Below are 19132 nucleotides of genomic sequence, written 5' to 3'. Positions count from 1 at the left end.
TTATAGCACAGTGCAGGACAGGCCACTGTCCTGTTGGCACATATTTCTCATGGCTATGCCATATTTTAATTCACGGTGCCCCCGCTGCGGGGAAGAAGACAAAACCGTGTCTCATATTCTTTTTGACTGCCTTAGACTTGCTGATCTCCGTATCGACAGGTCTGGGAAACCAAAAATTTTCGACCTGTATGGTGACATGTATACACTACGTAAGACCACAGGGTTTCTGTCCAGGGCTTTTGCAAGAGAGGATTTTTGAGCCTCTCAAGCCCTCACTTAAATGAAGTTTGATGATGATAAAACCAGAAAATTTGTTTTAGAATTTCTTAAAAAAAAAAAAAAAAAAAGCTTGTAATGTTTTTAAAAAAGTTTTTTGTTTAATACAATTCACGTGTTCCTGAATATTATTTCCTCCTAGTCCAAACTTCCTGCAGGACATGGGTTCCAATTATGGAAGTCGGAAGTGCAGACCAGGCAAATTTTATCATTGTGTGGGGCAATACACTCTCCCAAAGTTTTTTGCTGGCTTTTTTGGAAAAGGGGAACATTTAATAGGAGAAACGCTCTTTACCTATTTGTATATTTTAACTTCATTTTAAGTATTTATAAAGCGTACATTGGTCACCATCAAAACATGTTTTGTAGAAAGCAGTTAAAAGAGTATTTTTTAAAAGTTTATTTCAATGATTTTTGGGGAACAAAAAAAGGGTTCATTTTTGCCTCCTTTTATTTCATTAAGTGAAATCTTTGCAAAGATATTTGTTAAAATAGTATAGTCGTACAGGTCAATATGGGTTAAGTGAGCTAGCCAGGAAAACCAGTGACTTGGCAGAATTTAAGTCATTGGTTAATATGCATGACGCGTAGGACGTTATCATCTTCTTTTTTGAAGTAACGTCTGTATTATATAAGATAAGATAATATGTTTGACTAGTTGACATGAATTTCTGTGAAAGACAAAAAAACAACAACACCACTATAATGAGTGATATGCATTTATTGCTATTTACCACCATTCACAGAGTCTAGTGAACCCATGCCAACTGCTTCACATCACAACCATTCACTCCAACAAGGAAGGAAGAGACCATACTACTACAGAGAATTTATAGCCATTATAATGTCTAGGAGCTAGAATCTTAACACTGAGCTAAGCTAATCATAGACACCCAACCCTATCAACACAGTTCAATAGTACATCAATGGGAAAAAAAAAACCCAAATAGGTCATATAAATACTAGATCAATCATTAGACAGGTCATATAAATACTAGATCAACAATTATTAGACAGGTCTTATAAATACTAGGTCAATAATCATTATGAGTTGAATGAGTGAGCATTTAAAGCATACAGAGCATGTCTACATTTGAAACAAAATTTAAAAAAAATTGCATCCTGTTCTATGTACTAGGTAAACCTTAGCATCATACAAACTTTTAGAGCATAAATATCAAACACTGTTTCACACGAGTGAAATGATCCGACCTTTAATACGTAAGAGCTAGAAGAACTACCCCAAACAAATGATTAAAAGTTACACTGGGATGCATTGGCTGCTAAATGTTTTTCCCTAGATCTAGAATCAAAGAGATGCACGAGACAAAGCGAGATGCAATAATGACAGCCTAGTTAGCATCACGATGAGACAAACACGGTGTCAGAAGTGAGACAACTACCAGAGTTGAGAACTAACACTCAATCCCAAACTAGTGAATAGGCATGATTGACCACCACCCTCAGATAACATTGACAGTTTAAGTATTAACTAGATATCTTTATAACAATAGCACACACATAAACTATATACATTTTCATATTTTATTTTAGTACATAAATTCAAACATAGAGCTTCAAAGAATTCACTCCTAAGTGTTTGTAGCTAGATCTAGTGTTTGTTCAAAGTTTCTCTAAGAGCAAGTTGAAATCTAAGTTGCAAACACATCAGTGAAGAAAAAGGTCAAGGACACAATGTATTAATATCAGAAAAGGAACATATAAGAAAAAAAACAAACAAACAAGAAGCCTGGTAAATATCACAGAAAATACTTTCTTCGAAGAGCCATCAACTTTCTGAACCAACACAAATTTACATGCAAAGAAAAGAAAAACAAAATATATTAAATCTGCCACTGTATAATCTCCAATGCAAAACTCAACAAGCTGACCTACCCAGACATTGGCAGAAACAAAGTTCAGAACTCAACAAGTTGACCTACCCAGACATTGGCAGAAACAAAGTTTGTCCAGTTATTGAATGAAAGCAAATTAGTGACTTGTTGCGATAAAACATTTTTATAAGCTTGATAAATAAACACAACACATATCAAAACATTTGGTTTATGACTTCAGTAGAATAAAATATAGTTTTTGATTAGATGTGAATGAAATAAAATGTAAATAATAGTTTAGTCATTACGGTTGGACATATCTACACATACAGTGTAAACACACACACACACACACACACACAAGGAGGGACACATGAACATTAATACTTAAAGCAAAGATGAAGCGAACAAATGGATCAGATAACAAAGAGTGAGGTTGAGCCCTCAGGATCACCATACGTCTTCACTGTAATCAGTCTTATGAAACAGCTACTCTGCAGGTAGGTGACCATGGTCAATTCATAGCATTCAATTAGATCCAAAACAAATGAAGCAACAAAGAAAATACTTATCAACTACATACATATCAAAATAACAATGGCGACCAAGTTGTACTGGATACAACCCAATAATACAAGGTAGGAGTGCTGAAAGTTTCTATAGACTACATCTAGATTTGAGCCATAGGATTAGACTTAACTTTAGCCTTCTGTTTGTAGATGAAGGCATTATGGGGCTACAATAACAATCTGGACTTGAGTTCCATACTTTTCTAACAAAAGAAAAACAAAAGTGAATCCCTAGAAAAAATAATAATTCTAATATTGTTTAAAACAAAAATTTCTTTAGGCTAACCCTATATAACAAAAAAAAAAATTTGGAATCACAGACCTGTGGAGCTTGTTTGTTTTGTTTGACATGGTTCAAATGTTCCTTCAGAATTGAAGATTATCGCATCCTAATCCAAACCTACTGCATATACAACACAACCAGTAAGCCATTCAACTATAGCAATTTGATTGCTATTTAATTCATCAAGGAATACAAAAATGTAACAACTGTAACGTGTAGATTTCAATAACATTATCTGACCGAGTGTTGGTGACATTTCTATTTATCATTTAATTACGGTAGAGACTATATCAGGTAGGAGAATATAGCTGAAGAACAAATTAGTTCTATCAAAGAAATGAATTGGGATGTGTAGTACAAGGGACGTTGATGCAGACTCAAAGAGCAGATTATCAACACCAATGTAAAACACAAATCCCCTCTGACATTAAGTGTTTTTTTTTATCACTGCTTATAGCTTCCATCCTTCTATTTCATGACATATTCAGCACACAGCTCTTTAAACAATCAACATGGTGATAAATTACAAAGAATTGTGCAAGTGTACTTTATGGATCTAATAAAATCAAAGCATAGAACTCAAGTCCATTATGTGCGTCCTTTACTCAGGGATGAGACCCTAGCCAGGTGTAAATCTCTCACTTGGGAACTACATGAACAACTAGTAATAAATATCACATCAATAGAAAACATTTGGAATGGGAAGTGGGGAGAGGCCTGAGTCAAAACAAAAATTTTTGGGGCTTGGGGGGGGTGGCGGGGGGGGGGGGGGGAAGTAAAAAAAAGAAGCACAAGGCAAGTCCAACGCCTCTTTTTATCCCCACACAGCATGTCATCCCTCGCTAACATTGCACAGAGATTTGTAGCAGCTAAAGTATGGCAAACATTAGGGGGGGGGGGGGGGCTCAGGTTTGATCAGTGATGAGATAGCTTCATGGGGCAAGCCCACTATCCCCAAGCAGCAAACTCACTTGACAGCAACATGTTGAAGCAGCAGTAGAACTTTTAAGATCATCAATGGCTGCGTGTTGATTTTTACAAGAACATTGAAAGTGTACAAAAGAAAACACCACAAGATTAATTTTAAGGACTGAAAATAAAAACATCTTTAACTAAAATAACTTAAGTACATTTTTTGTTTAATACTAAAGAGGAGACAAAAATAGGGTTTTCACCCCAAATGTAAATAAATTTTTAAAAATATTTTCTATTTTCAAACATTATTTTGTTTAAGAAATTGAATGAAACTTTATTTTTTTAAAAAGTCAATGCTAGATGTTTATTATGCTGTGGTGATTTAACATTAGTTATTGCACTACTCTGGTGGAGTGATGACCTATGACCTAGAATTTCAGCATACAGAAAAAAAACAAAAAAAAAAACATTCAATACAAAATCAACTTGTATACATAAACCAGTAACATCATGTATAACATTCAACATCATAATAAATAAACTTGGTCCACATTCAGATAAGTCTACAACTACAATGATAGAACAGGATGATGAAGAAGGTAGTCTACTCCTTATTTCAGTATAGGACTTTTTTTTTTCCCATGTGCATACGACTATCTTAGAAAGTAGTTTTCTTGTTGGGTAAACTTCACTACTGAAGATCTGGCATCAGTTGAACATCAAAAAAAAATAAAAATAAAGCTCTTCTTAAAACAAACCAAAAGCAACGCAAGAAACGGACAAAGGCAGATGTATGGCTTAAACTGATTTATTGCTTGCCAGAGGCAAACACGCGTTTCGCACAAGTACACAAACAGGAGCTGATTGACTGTCCTAGACATAAACAAATCAACTGTCTTTGACTTATCCAACAGACTGTCATAGACTTATCAGAAAAAATATCTTTGTTTAAATAGATATACTCCATCTATACAGGCTCTGCCTTTGATCAATCACACAAGTACAGACTAGCTCTTACAAAAAAAAAAAAAAAAAAACTTGGCCTATTGTTCGCACTGCTTGTGAAAGGAGACGTAAACGTATTCAGTAGGATCCACTGTGCATATTGTCTTGTTGCTGAGTGACGCTGAAAGGGGAGGGAGGGGGTGGGGGTGGGGAAGCTGTTCTAAAACAAGCACAACTGTGAACATAATGCATTCTACCCGTAAGATAGTCCATGGTAATGTATTCAATCGAACTCCAACATCCTATGTTAGTGTAGGGACATCTGTCTGCCATACTGTCTCTGCTGTCTTCACATTAATGCCTCACACATCTTGCACCTCAGACTGGAGAGAAGAAAAGTGAAAGGGAGATCATTAATACTAGCAAAGAACCCCTTTAGTCGAAATAATCACCCAGAAACTTCTTTGAGCATGCAGAAATGTTGAATGAACATTGGTTGGGCAAATTCTCTGTCACTTGATATGCCAAAAGCTAATAAATAATAAGCTCTTTTTGGCCATTGTATGTAGTTTATGAAAAGATTTCCCAAGTTTCTTATATCATATGAGATGATAAAGTCTAACAAGTTTTTGGAAAAAATGTTAGATAATTGGTTTGCCTGACTGCTTTAAATTCTCCATTCAAATCAGTTCAACAAGCACGATTTAAAAAATACTATCAAGTGTATCAATAAGTTTGGATCAGCCATGTTATTAAATTTGTAATAGATCTCAAATCTAGACTAACAATAATAAATCTGTGCGATTAGACGTTTTTTTACCAATTGTTTTTGTTTAGCGCAATTTCATGCTTTTAGCTGTCTCAATTCGCTATGATCCTAACACTTGTCTGGACCAGTTGGGAAGGGGTAGAGGTGGGGGAGAAAGAATGGGGTATCTGGGTGATCATTTTTAAATGTATTTATAAAAAAAAAAGTGAAAGACATGAATTCAAACTCGTGGGCTAAGGCCTTCTGAGGCTTCTCAAGCCAACACAGTAACTACTCTTCTAGCGAACATGGAAGATGGTATAGCTATCTATATTTTCTATTTCATATTTGTGTTCACTAAGCCTCAGAAAAAACCACCACTTCAGTCAAGTACTAATTTCTTTCCCTTATTCAAGATACCAAACAAAATAATTAATTACCAATAGATAATTAACTAATTGGTTAATTGTTTATATTGATCCCTGTGTTGTCAGGTAGAAGAAATAATTGAGCAAAATTTCAGCTTGATCTGGATTGGGTGTGGGAGAAATAACATGTATAAACTTTTTACCAGACAGACAGACAGAGTGAGTTCATATTAGCTTTGTAAAAAAGAAAACTTACATAAATTATTTTAAACATTGAGAAGAAATATTCACATTTAACTAGAGTAACACCTTTAGTAAAATCACTAAATTTAGAAAGCCTTCAGGACAGAAGGCTCAAAAGTAAAGTAGCAATAATACATAAAACACTGAACCATAATCGTCAAATACAAAAACAAAATTTAATAAAATACTCTGAAAGACACAAAGATAAAGGCACATTCCTCGTCCCATATGCTAGGACAAATTTGTACAAATACTCCTTCTTCCCTAGTGCTATTAGAGCATGGAATGGGTTGCCTGAGCTAGCCAGGAAAACCAGTGACTTGGCAGAATTTAAGTCATTGGTTAATATGCATGACTAAATGCATGACGCGTAGGACGTAATCATCTTCTTTTTTGAAGTAACGTCTGTATTATATAAGATAAGATAAGAAATAGCTTAAGTTTAACTCAAATAGTGAAATAACTTTGAAAATAGAACATCAGAGGCTGAACATTTCAATAAGAATCTCACATACCCTGGTCTCATAAAGCCTTAAAACCAAACATCAGATGCTCAACATTTTAAGTAAGAACAATGAGTAAATCACATACCTTGGTCTCATAAAGCCCCAAAAGGATCATTGATATTATTAGCCTGACCGGACTGTGGCTGGAGTGGTCGAGGTTGCTGAAAGCCTCCCATCATTGGCATTCTTGGTACCCCATACATGGCGGGAGCTGGCATGCCCATAGTTGGAGCCATTCCCATACCCATTGGCTGACCCATCTGCCAGATAAAAAAAACGTTTCCTTAGACTAATCGTCACATTTTGATAGTATGAAAACATTTGCATCTATTATTTAATTAAAAAAAAAATTAATCCAGTGATAAAGAAATTTATTGTAACCATAACAACAATGTATACAAACTATACCATCTATATGACATACATAACCTAAACAGCAAAGACAGTCTGAATAAGATGACAAACAATGAGGACATCGTACATGACTTTAACTCTACATGCAAAACAATCAGACAATGAGGACATCGTACATGACTTTAACTCTACATGCAAAACAATCAGACAATGAGGACATCGTACATGACTTTAACTCTACATGCAAAACACCAGATATGACCTATCTAACAATTATATGCTTAGCAGTATAGACAACATTTATTAGTCACAGATTTATTTAGCTCTGAAATACAAAATTCCACATGCAACAGTATTTTCATTCATTACAGAATTAAGAAAATATTAATTTCAATTATATATGAGTGTTACGTTTTCATATTGGATGAGACTCTTTAGACATGTAAACGACAAAATCACAGTTTATAAATACTTTAATCTTTATTAACACTGAAAACACTTTCTTGTTCATAGTCCTCCATTTCGGTTCTTCTTTCCTTTCAACACGCAATCGCACCATTTCACATTCACACTAAGATGCGCACGTAACACCCCCCCTGTTTAACAAGTTCAATGCACATCGAACGTCCAAAATACAAATCACTGAATATATTATCAGACTATTCCAAGTTAAAACAAATCGGTAACATATAAAACCATAATGTAATAACTACACAAAATCAAACACAATGTCATGTTAATACCAATACAATTCCAACATGGAATAACAATTATATTCATCACAATAATAACTGTTATTATGAGCAATTGAAACCACTTCTGTTAACATATATCTATAAGTAATCATATTTTTATTAATACAACTCCCCACTCATAATCGTATGCCTGTACAAAACACCATCATTCCAGTCGCAATCAAATAGTTAACAAACAAAGTCTATCTTGCTCCATGCATATTGTAACAACAATATTCAATTCATTACACATATATTTATTCATTGTAGAATAGAACAATAATTAATGTCCATCATTCCCACCTTTTCTAATCCTATCTATATAATTCTAACATTATTGACATGCCATCCTTTCCGCTTCCCTCCTTTGCAATGATGTCCCATTGTGATCCTACTACCTAATGATCTAGCTGTACTGTTTTCTAGGCTGCTAATATCCCTCTCTTTTCTCGTATACGCCTCTTCACTATTGTACCTTGAATCCTTAATTCTAATTAATTGTTGACACTGTCTTCTAATATGCCCCCTTCTCCCACAATTAAAGCATAAGATGTATGAACTTGTACGTCTATATGTGGGTTTAAATCGCTTTCCCTGTACCACTGATTGCCTTACTTTACTTTGATTTGGACCCATTCCTATTGCATTGCTTTCTACCTTATCTGTTAATTCTTTCTTCTCGTGCTCTCTGCTACCCATGTCATCTGATGTATGAGATCTTATGTCTTCTTCCACATCCCCATTTCTACCTCGCGTAGACTTTATCCCATAATATTTCTTCCAATTCTCAATCTCCCTTACTGAACATATTTTCACCCCATGGATATTCCCAATAATTAAATCTATCTCACCCTGATCTACAACACAAGCTTCCACTGTCCCCTTAACATACGGTGTGTCTATACTAACTTTAGCAATCGGTAATTGTACAATATTCCCATTAAACATAACACACTTCCTAGATTTGCCTGTATATTCATGGTCTTCCACTAAATTCTTATTCACTCCAATAATAGTGCTCCCAGTATCCCTGATGGTCTTGGCTGCCTTGTTCCCTACGAATGTCTGAAAAATCTCCAATGTTCCAGTATCAGATGACAATGATAAGCCTTGCTCTATTCTACCTTTCTCCCAGTCCTTTCTTTCCTGTCTGTTTCCTTGATATCTTCCGTTGCGGCTATCATTTTGTCTTTCATATGTACCACTTCTATATTGTCTATCCTGTGTCTCCCTTGTTCTGTGAGAGTTATTCTGTGTCTCCCATGTTCTGTTAAAGGCAACTATTTCTTCTATATCACTGCCTCTAGATAATTTCTTCTCGGGATGTGCCACTTTATAAGCCCTTATCAGTCTTACTATGTCTTCTATGGATTTCGGTTTCCTCTCCAACAGAAATATTTTTAATTCCTCCTGACACTCGTACATCACTTTGTCCAGCATGAGAAATGTCTTAAGACTGTCAAAGGTTTTTTCTACCTCAGCGGTTTCTATCCAGTTATCGAAATGGCTGCTCATTTTGTCCAAGAAGGTCTGCGGGTCATCCTCTGGTTCTATCTCACAATTAACAAACTGTTGGCGATAGAAAGCTTCTGTTTTCCCGAAAGTTCGAAGTAGTTGTTCTTTCACAATGCTGTAGTTACTCTGGTTCATACATATTTTTGAAGGCACCTCCGCTGTAAATGATCTTGACAATAAGAATGTCCATTTTGTCTTCGTTGAATATCAAACCTTTATATTTTGCCAGTTTATTCCCTGTAGATTCACTCTTTCTTTTATCATTCTCTTTTCCTTGGTCTGTTTTTAACTTTTTCTCTGCTGTCTCTTTTTCAAATGCTAATCTTTCTCTTTCAATGGCGACCAATTCATTTTTCTTTTCCCTTTCAATTGCTACTATCTCCTTATCCTTTTCTCTTTCTCTTTTGTCCTCCTTATCTAATCTCTCCTTTTCTTTGTCTCTTTCCATCGCTAATCTCTCCTTTTCTTTGTCTCTTTCCATCGCTAATCTATCCTTTTCTTTTTCCCTTTCTCTTTTGTCCTCCTTATCTAATCTCTCCTTTTCTTTGTCTCTTTCCATCGCTAATCTCTCCTTTTCTTTTTCTCTTTCCATCGCTAATCTCTCCCTCTCCATCAACCTTTCTTGTACGTATTTTCTTAGTTCTGCCCCACGTTGGGCGCCACTTGTTACGTTTTCATATTGGATGAGACTCTTTAGACATGTAAACGACAAAATCACAGTTTATAAATACTTTAATCTTTATTAACACTGAAAACACTTTCTTGTTCATAGTCCTCCATTTCGGTTCTTCTTTCCTTTCAACACGCAATCGCACCATTTCACATTCACACTAAGATGCGCACGTAACAATGAGCCTATAAATAAATAACCAAGCAAAATGACTGGCCATGTTAAGGTTAATCATCAACATAGTTCTAATAAAGTTTAACCCTGTCTATGAGATCTGCCCAAAGTATAAGTCCTAGGTCAATTTCCTGCTAATATTACTTCCATTTTTTTTGGTGTCTGTCCATACAATAGGAGAATTTAGCAAATCAGTCATTGAATCTCAGCCCGTGCATTATTTTATTTGCCCACTATCTAAACACTCTGAAACTAATTTTAATTAATAAAACTAAACCAATGAACTAGGGGTTTTGGCTGGTGTGCACTATTTAGTTAAGATGAGCATACAACACAAACATTTTACACATCATAATATCTTATTTGAATGAATGCTTGGTTTGTGTATAATGTTTACTACTGAGCCGAGATAATTAAATTAAGTAGGTAAGGTTGAGTTATTTTATTCTCAGATAAGATATTAAATGATATATAAGATAAGAAGAAGAAGGTAAGGTTGAGTTATTTTATCCTCAGATATTCTAACTTTTCAGAAGAGCTACACACTAATGAGGTGTTGGCCTTACCATCATTGGCTGAGATATGGGTGCTACCATTGGAGCTCCCATTGGTTGTGCATACATCATGGGTGCCCCAGCCATCTGTGCAATGACAAATTGTAAATTTTAGATGACTATGAATCTACTTGACACAACCAATTAAATATAGCAGGTTGGATATATCACGCGTGACTCACCGGCACCATCGGCTGCTGGAATACTTGAGGCTGTGCCCATGGAGTTGTAGTTGTGGATGGCGCCATTTGTGGACGTGGGAATGAAGTTCCTCCGGTGAGTTTACTCTCTCCCTTGGGCTGCCACTGATGATCTCTGTCAAAAGATAAAAGATTTAAAAAAAAAATTGAAAGTTTTGGAGTTCTACCATATTATAGGGCCTATTAAGTGTCTCTATTCTAATTATCTTTTGACCAAGTCTTCTCCTCTCAAATGTTGAGTCTACCCTATACCTACGTCACATACAGCTGCAAAAGTTGGATGCTAAACACTGAAAGAAGAATTGAGCCTTTGAGAGTAAAAGCTACAGAAAACTGCTAGGCATCAGAAATCAAGAAAAGAAAAATGAGTTTGTACTTTTACAAGTCAATACTTTGGCTGGCAAAAAAAGAAAAACTCAATGCTCTGAAGAGACAAAATGATGAGCTGGTTTGATCATTTAGTAAGACATGACTAGCAATAAACACTATACCATAACTTGTTTTTTTTTTTTTAACAAAAAAAAAACACAACTAATAAATTATTCAGAAAAACAGAAAGATAAACGCACATTTCTTATTTCATATGCTAGACCGATTGATATAAGTACTCTTTGTACTCTTTTCTCCAATAGTGTTTTGAGAGCAGGGATCAGATTGACTGAATCGGTCAGAAAAAATTATGACTTAGCAGAGTTTAAGTATCAAATTTACAAGCGCGACTAGATTAACACATGGACACGCGCATAGTACGCCAACATTATCTGTTTTGAATGAAAGTCTTACATTTGTAAGAAAAGATTATCTAGTTTTTGCCCTAAGTTAAGAAGAACTATACAGATGCAAGAAGTGTACCCTAACCCACTACTCACTTTTTAGTAGCAGCAACACCTCCTCGGACATTGAGAGTTGAAGCTAACGTAGCCAGTGACGTGTCCAGGTCTCTGCCTATGGGCTTGGCCTGTTGTGTGGACTGGGGAGTCTGGGATGGGGAAGATTTGTTCATAGGCTGAAGCACATCCCCAAAAGCATCGAATCCTAGTGAAACCAAGGCATACAAACATGAACACATGCCTTAGGCAAAACATGGAACATAGGTTAAATAACAAAATGCAATTGCATTTTGAAAATAAGAGTTGTTAAGGTCTTATGTATTTTTCTTCTAAAAGACAATATAGTTTTTTTTTTAAAAGTAAAACATTCTTAAAACATTGACCTGTGAACTGTCTATAAATATAATCATGCAAAAAAGAACAGAAAGAAGACATACAATCTAGACTTGACAGGGCTATCTACTTTACCTTCCTAAATATTTCTTTAGACATTAAATCTAGACTTGATAGGGCTATCTACTTCCACCTACTTAAATTAAGACATACAATCTAGACTTGATAGGGCTATCTACTTCCACCTTCCTAAATATTTCTTTAGACATTTAACCTAGACTTGATAGAGCTATCTACTTCCACCTTCCTAAATATTTCTTTAGACATTTAACCTAGACTTAATAGAGCTATCTACTTCCACCTTCCTAAATATTTCTTTAGACATTTAACCTAGACTTGATAGAGCTATCTACTTCCACCTTCCTAAATATTTCTTTAGACATTTAACCCATAGACTTGATAGAGCTATTTACTTCCACCTTCCTAAATATTGTTTTTAGATCCAATTGAGACTTAATAAGACTATCTACTTTTACCCTACTCGGAGCAGCTGAACTATGTCCCTGGTGAGAAGTAAATTGCTATGTTTGAGACTGGACATGTAGGAGACCAAGTCTAGACTGTGTGTGAGAACTGCTCTAAACTCTCACTATTCTACAGAATGCTCAACTCAGCCTAGCTGAACATGCAAACAATAATAGATTAAAGATGTGAGTGATTCACTTCAATAAATGAACGAATTAAAAATTGTATTCTAACCACTAAATATGATTCACTTGTATACAATAGACAGATACAAGAGTCTATACATTTGAAAAACACAGGAAATACACTTTAAATAAATAAATCTCTAAGGAATACACAAAACTATCAAATCCTTTATTGTACTATGACTCCTTTATGTCTAGCCTGAAGATTCCTATTCTTCTATTGTCTTACAGTAAGACTGTATTTAATCACTAATTCAAAATTAAGTTAGAGTGAAATCTGTTAGGATAAAAATATTGAAAACAGCTAGGCTGACTGCATATAAGGTTGGTGTTGATATACAGAGTGAATGGATAGCTCAGCATAGGAATAGTAAATCAAAGCCAAAGCCAAAGGATAAACATTGTAGTTTATAAAAGAGGTTACAAATAAAATGTTGGCAGATATTGCGGGAGACTTTAATCATCGATGAAGTCTTGATACATGTGTTATTGGTCATATATAGAAATGATAGCATCAATCATTTTACAGCCATTCATTACATTCCCTTTGTCTAACATGTAACTGTTGCATAGTTTCACCAGCCTAACACTATTGCGCTCATGGCTGCACATCACATCTTCAAACTCACACTCATACTGCAGAGACAACAAATTGTATCTGACGCATATATTTTAAAATGAAATTCGGGTATTCCATGACAGTAACAGTAAAAACATTTCATTTTTTTGTAATTAGAAAAATAATTGAAAAGTAGCTGTCTTTAAAAACTAGATTACCATCAAAGTCAGGTTGTGGTTAAAATTGAACTGAACCGAAAGCAAAACTAAAATCTATGCTAACATGATTAAAATAAAAAAAAACAAAAACACCAATAACAAATAAAAAAACAACTCAGAAAACATAATACATTAAAAAGTAGCTGAAAAAATAAAAAAATCAAACACAAGGACAGAGCTATGTAACTACATGTACACACTCTGGGCAAACAATCTCTATGTACATTGTTAAATCTGATATTATTTGTAATCTAATTGAAAACATTTAATAGAATTCAAGAGTTTAAAGGAAGCAAGTTTCTGGAAACAGAAAATTTGGTTTAAGAAAGCAAAAGAATCTTAACATTAATATGTTTCATTAAACAAATCTTTTCAAGCTTGTATTTTATTAGTTCAAAGATAATTTAATGTAAATTAAGAACACCATGAAGAGAAACAGTGAACTGAAGGTACACAAAATATTGCTAACTCACACAAGGGCAGACTACATCACCAAAAAAAGAACATACAGAAATCTGAAGAAATACCTGACTGAGCTATCTCACTGTTCTGACCAGCCTGACTTTGGCTAGGTACAGCATCCCCACCCATTTCACCATAACCATAGCCTGGTCCTCCCCCAAGGACAGATTGACCAGGTGACAGAGGACGGGACTCAGGCCTGGAGCCAGCCTTGGATGACCCTCTGGAAGGTGACATGGTCAGACCCAGAGCTTTGACAGCATCCTCCAGTCCAGGTCCAGACGGTGAGGAGGACAAAGAAGTAGCAGGGGACTTGCCACCTCTGGTCATAATTCTGGCCGGGGAACCACCCACTCCCAGACTGGGGCTCCCAGGTGCCGTCATGCCCACATGATGCAAATGGCTCATAGGGCCTGCTTGAGCCCCAATCTGCATGGTCGTGCCAGATGACTGATAGAACCCTTGCCCATAGCCTGCAGACAATATGGTGCCAGTCACCGGGGTCTGGCTATAATAGTTAACACCTGAAGGTGCAACATTGCCAAGACCAGAATGAACGGGAGAAGACTGAGCACCAAATAATGGAGATGATTCTAGCCCCATAGAGCTGCTGGCATATCCAGACATTGGGGATGGTACAGGGGATATGCCCACACCTTCCATTCCAGAAAAAGGTCCGCCAAAAGCGTGGGAGGAATGGATTGGGGATGCTTGGCTTGTACCCATGCTAAAATCAGAGGTCAGCCCTTGACCTAGAGATAAACTATGACCACTAGACCCATCAAGAAGGTCAAGAGTTGGGACTAAATCCACATCTATTAACAGCAAGCATGATGGGAGCAAGGAGCAAAAGGAAAAGAATAAAATACAGAATAGTAAGAATACAACTTAAGGAATAGTTCAAAGTATACTTTACAACCTAATAAATCATTTAGAACAAAAGTGTATAAATAGTCTAGAAAAAAATGTATAAATAGTTAATTTTATAATTTTATATCCTAATGAATAATGTAGAAAACAAATGTATGAATAGTCAAGAATATAAATATGGATATTTAGGAACATAACTTAATGAATATTTAGTATAGAATATAACTATTCTGATAATATTCTAGAATACAATTTAATGAATGTTATAGAAAAAAAATCATTATAGAAATTTAAGAAAAAAGAACTTAAAACAGCTCAAGAACACTTTATAAATTACAATATTATTATTATAAAAGGTATAGAATATAACTTGAGGAATAGTTTAGAATTTAAAGTTGTTGGCTATGTCTTAGTGAATTATGCATTTAGAAAGTAGCATTAGCACTAGAATATAAAATGTATTCATATATATGTTATGTCTTGTTATAAGTGTGTAGTGTTGGCACTAGAATTATTTCTTTGCTTTAGTGAACGAGTTATTTAGAACATAACATTAATTATACAAACACATTTCTTAATGTACTCTTAATAACTTTGACCTACAGCCAATGTAGCGACTGCTTCTTTTTTTTAGTTTAATTGTTGTAACATTTTCTTTTTTTTTTTTTAATTGAAATTAAAATACATTTGAATCAAGAGTTGCACACACCAGTCTTTTTAACAGTGGGCTGAATCTAAAATCTAGCTACTACTATAATAAATTGTGCAAGCAAGTGTTCAGTACAGTAGATCCTATGTTAGTCTATGAATGTCGAGATTAGGAAAAAAAAAAGAAAGTTAAATAGGTCAACAAAAATGCGTCATCATTCTAGAATTAAATGTATACCTGGAGGAGCACTGGACACAGGCGCTACTGTCGGAGCAAACGCAGACCCAGCTGTGCATCCAGAAGAGTCCAAGACAACGCCAGTTTTGAGAGGAGGAGATAAAAAAAAAGGAAATGGGGAAACGTTAGCCACAAGTCCAGTAAACGTGTGGCGAGGTTTATTCTGTTCACAGTCTTCTTTATAGAATGACGTCCAATGTAGGCATTAGCAAGTGACAAAGTGAACAAAGAAATGGCAACCAAGGAGAAAAATGTAAAGACCAACTCAGCATGCACAAGATAAATGTCTTAAAGCAAAGAGATATTTTGATAAATAAAAAACAACTTTAAAAATTAAGTATATGAAACAAAACAAAAATTGAAAAAAAATTAAAACTAATTGTCATAAAATGTTCAAGTTTGACCAAGAAAAAAAACCCTTCCTTCTAACATGTAATAAATCTTATAAGATTAAAAACATTGACATGGATAGAATCATTTTTATTTAGTAGAACATGACACATAAAAATTGCACAAACACATAAGATACAAAAAAAAAAAAAGGTGACAAAAATAATGAGGATACATTTAAGAGCAATGTAGGTCATTTTTTAATTGCATGTGGTGATCAAAATGGCCATGTGCTCTTCACCGGATGAGAATCATTGATCAAATCTAGATCAAGATGTAGTAATTACAGCCACAGCTAACTGGCCCGAACAAACAGGTAAAATGTACCCACAGTTTGAAAGAATACTTGTTGGACACAAGGCTGTACGTTGAACACTTGTGTAGACAAACAACACTAAAAGCTTAGGTCAGACTGAAAGCAACACCAACAAAAAAAGAAAGAAAATGTCACTGCTGAATTGAGCCGGTCAGCAAGAAGAACAACACTCAGACCGGACACTACAGTGACGAGAGACCACCAACATACATAGATACACCATTGAGTCTACACAGTACAGCAGAGTTTTCAAAACACTGACCTTGAGAGCTGTTACTTCCATTACTAAAAGCTGTGGCAAAGTCAATGTCTGACGAGAACAGGTTGTTACTGGGAGCTGTGTTACCAATACCTAGAAGAAAGACAAAACACAGCACTTTGTATAATAATAATAATAACTATAGCTTTTATATAGCAATGCTTTCATGCTTATGGCATGCTCAGAGCGCTATGGTCCAATCTTATTTTTGGACCAGTGGGGAAAGGGGGTATCTGGGAGAAGGTTTTCCGTGCTGCCTTTAGGCACTCAGTTAACACAACTCGTGCTCGAGTCGGGTGTCGAACCTCGAGGCCCCTTCATAGGTAGCCAAGCCAAGTTCAAGCGTACTTGGCCTCTTGACCACGCTTTTCACTCCTTCCATTTGTAGAGACACAAATTGTTACATTTTATTTTTAGAAAACTTGGCAGTGAAACATTGCTAAATAAATTATTTAAGTGACCTAGCATTATCTTTTATTGAAGACCTTTAATTCTGTTTATATTAGTGACCTAGCATTATCTTCTATTGAAGACCTTTAATTCTGTTTTTTTGTAAGGGATCTGCAACAAGATTAAATCAAAAAATATATTTTAAAAGAAGACATTTCTATTTGTCTTCAAATTTCTTTAGAGTGACATACCACTTTACTAACATAAAATAATCTGACCCGCTACCAGATGCCTTTCTGATCACAAGGTTGATCTTCTGACAATCTATTACAGACACACACAGGCTCTATACTGCTTCTGAATATTTCCCACAATTCAGACCAGTCCCACCCTTTTTAAACTTATTTCTTAGGAAGAGAAATAGTGCATTGATGATCCAAGGAGAATGAACTCTTAAGCTCAGCAAGTTGTAGGAGGGAGGGAAAGGGGTAATTAAAATATTTTTTGGGACTCAGGAGGTGTCATAGAAAACATTTGAGAACCACTGCAGTATGGTTTGAGAGGAGACAAATATTACAATCTAAAGGCAATAATAAAGAAAACACTGAGATTGTTTCTTCAATTCAAATCCTTTGAATAACTAACAATAGCTCATATAGATATATAAGAACTAACAATAGCTCATATAGATATATATAAGAACTAACATTAGCTCATACAGATATATATAAGAACTAACATTAGCTCATATAGATCGGCAAGATCAAACAATAGCCCATATAGAATTAAGATAACTGCCTAACACTTGATTAATCTTACCATTAGTTTGAAATCCTGGAGAACCAAATGGATTGTTACTTGTTTGTGGGTATGCAGTGGCCATGACATTTTGCACATTATCCATGAAAGGGTTGCCTGTTAAGCTAAGCAGGTCATCACTGGGTCTAGAGGAGCCCACGGCAGAAGGAGCCACAGGCTCTGTGGGCGATCCAAACAGGTTGGCACTCTGGGATGTGCTGGCTGTTGTTGCTGCAAAGGGGTTACTTGACTGTAGGACTTTGTGCTGCTGCTGTGGTGATGAGGAATCTTTTAATTTTTGCTCCTAAAATATAAAAACATGTAGCCCTGCAGTCAAGTCTTTTCACAAAGTGTCCACTAGATCTAAGCAAGATATCATGTGATGTTCACAAATCATGTTGAATGCTCTATCTACAAGATGATTATTTCATATGATTAGGGTCTACCATCAGACATTCACAATAAGAAATATTTAGTAGTGATCTTGAAAACTTAAAACAAGAGTCATTATAAATATAACTGAATTTAATTCTATTCTATTTAAGAAAATATGGAGAGAGGGAAAAAAAATCATTTTATCGTGAGTTTAAATAAAACTACATTTCCAAAGCCACGAGGCTCACTGAAGATCTATTTCGACTAGGTACATATCAAATTAAAAGACATAGGTATGGGAAGGAAACAGTAGAAATAGGTGGGTGAGCAGTTGAAACAAAAGTGAACCCAGGATATGATGAGAGGAGGGGGGAGGGGACAGCACACAGGTGAGAGACATTCACAACACATGAGAGCATGCCCAGCACTAGCACAGTCCTAGCTAGTAGGAATTCAACATTCTAGTCATCACAGTTAGATGTGTCTATAGGTAGATATATATAGTGACGTAACCAGCTGACAGTACAATACAAAATTACATTAGAACTGAACAATTGGAACTTTGAAAATAAATAGGATCAACAAATAGTCATTGAAATAGCATTTAGTGGCATGCTTCTTAATCTACTTAACTCACGTCAGAAGCAATAGGAAATGATTTACTATTTACTAAACAACAAAATTAGCTCATGCCTACCAACCAATCGATACAGTTATCTATCTAACATATGTGAATCATAGTAACAAAAAAATGGAAATATAAAAGAAAAATTCTAACTACTAAATATATATATAGCTCATTGTATTAGTTCACTTGGACTAATGGAAGTGAATAAATGATTTACAT

The 19132-nt window shown here is 35.3% G+C and overlaps 1 protein-coding gene across 9 annotated transcripts in view; it reads right to left on the bottom strand.

Annotated features, from left to right (window-relative positions):
- Window positions 1-979: 979 nt before the first annotated feature.
- Window positions 980-19132, bottom strand: part of LOC106061706 (phosphatidylinositol-binding clathrin assembly protein LAP-like) — a 50420-nt gene continuing 32267 nt past the window's right edge. For 7 of the 9 annotated variants that reach the window (XM_056034224.1, XM_056034221.1, XM_056034226.1 and 4 more), the window contains 9 exons: window positions 17932-18214; window positions 16726-16815; window positions 15758-15808; window positions 14067-14816; window positions 11759-11924; window positions 10872-11004; window positions 10702-10776; window positions 6774-6948; window positions 980-5206 (listed from right to left, as the gene is read on the bottom strand). In XM_056034224.1, the coding sequence (XP_055890199.1) occupies window positions 6781-6948; window positions 10702-10776; window positions 10872-11004; window positions 11759-11924; window positions 14067-14816; window positions 15758-15808; window positions 16726-16815; window positions 17932-18214 (1716 nt within the window). In that variant the 3' untranslated portion in view covers window positions 980-5206; window positions 6774-6780. The remainder of the gene's footprint in view (window positions 5207-6773; window positions 6949-10701; window positions 10777-10871; window positions 11005-11758; window positions 11925-14066; window positions 14817-15757; window positions 15809-16725; window positions 16816-17931; window positions 18215-19132) is intronic. The other 2 variants (XM_056034227.1, XM_056034228.1) reach the window with 2 other exon arrangements.

This window comes from Biomphalaria glabrata, chromosome 6, assembly GCF_947242115.1.
Source record: "Biomphalaria glabrata chromosome 6, xgBioGlab47.1, whole genome shotgun sequence".
NCBI classification, from domain to species: domain Eukaryota; kingdom Metazoa; phylum Mollusca; class Gastropoda; family Planorbidae; genus Biomphalaria; species Biomphalaria glabrata.
This window is presented reverse-complemented; position numbering and strand designations above follow the sequence as displayed.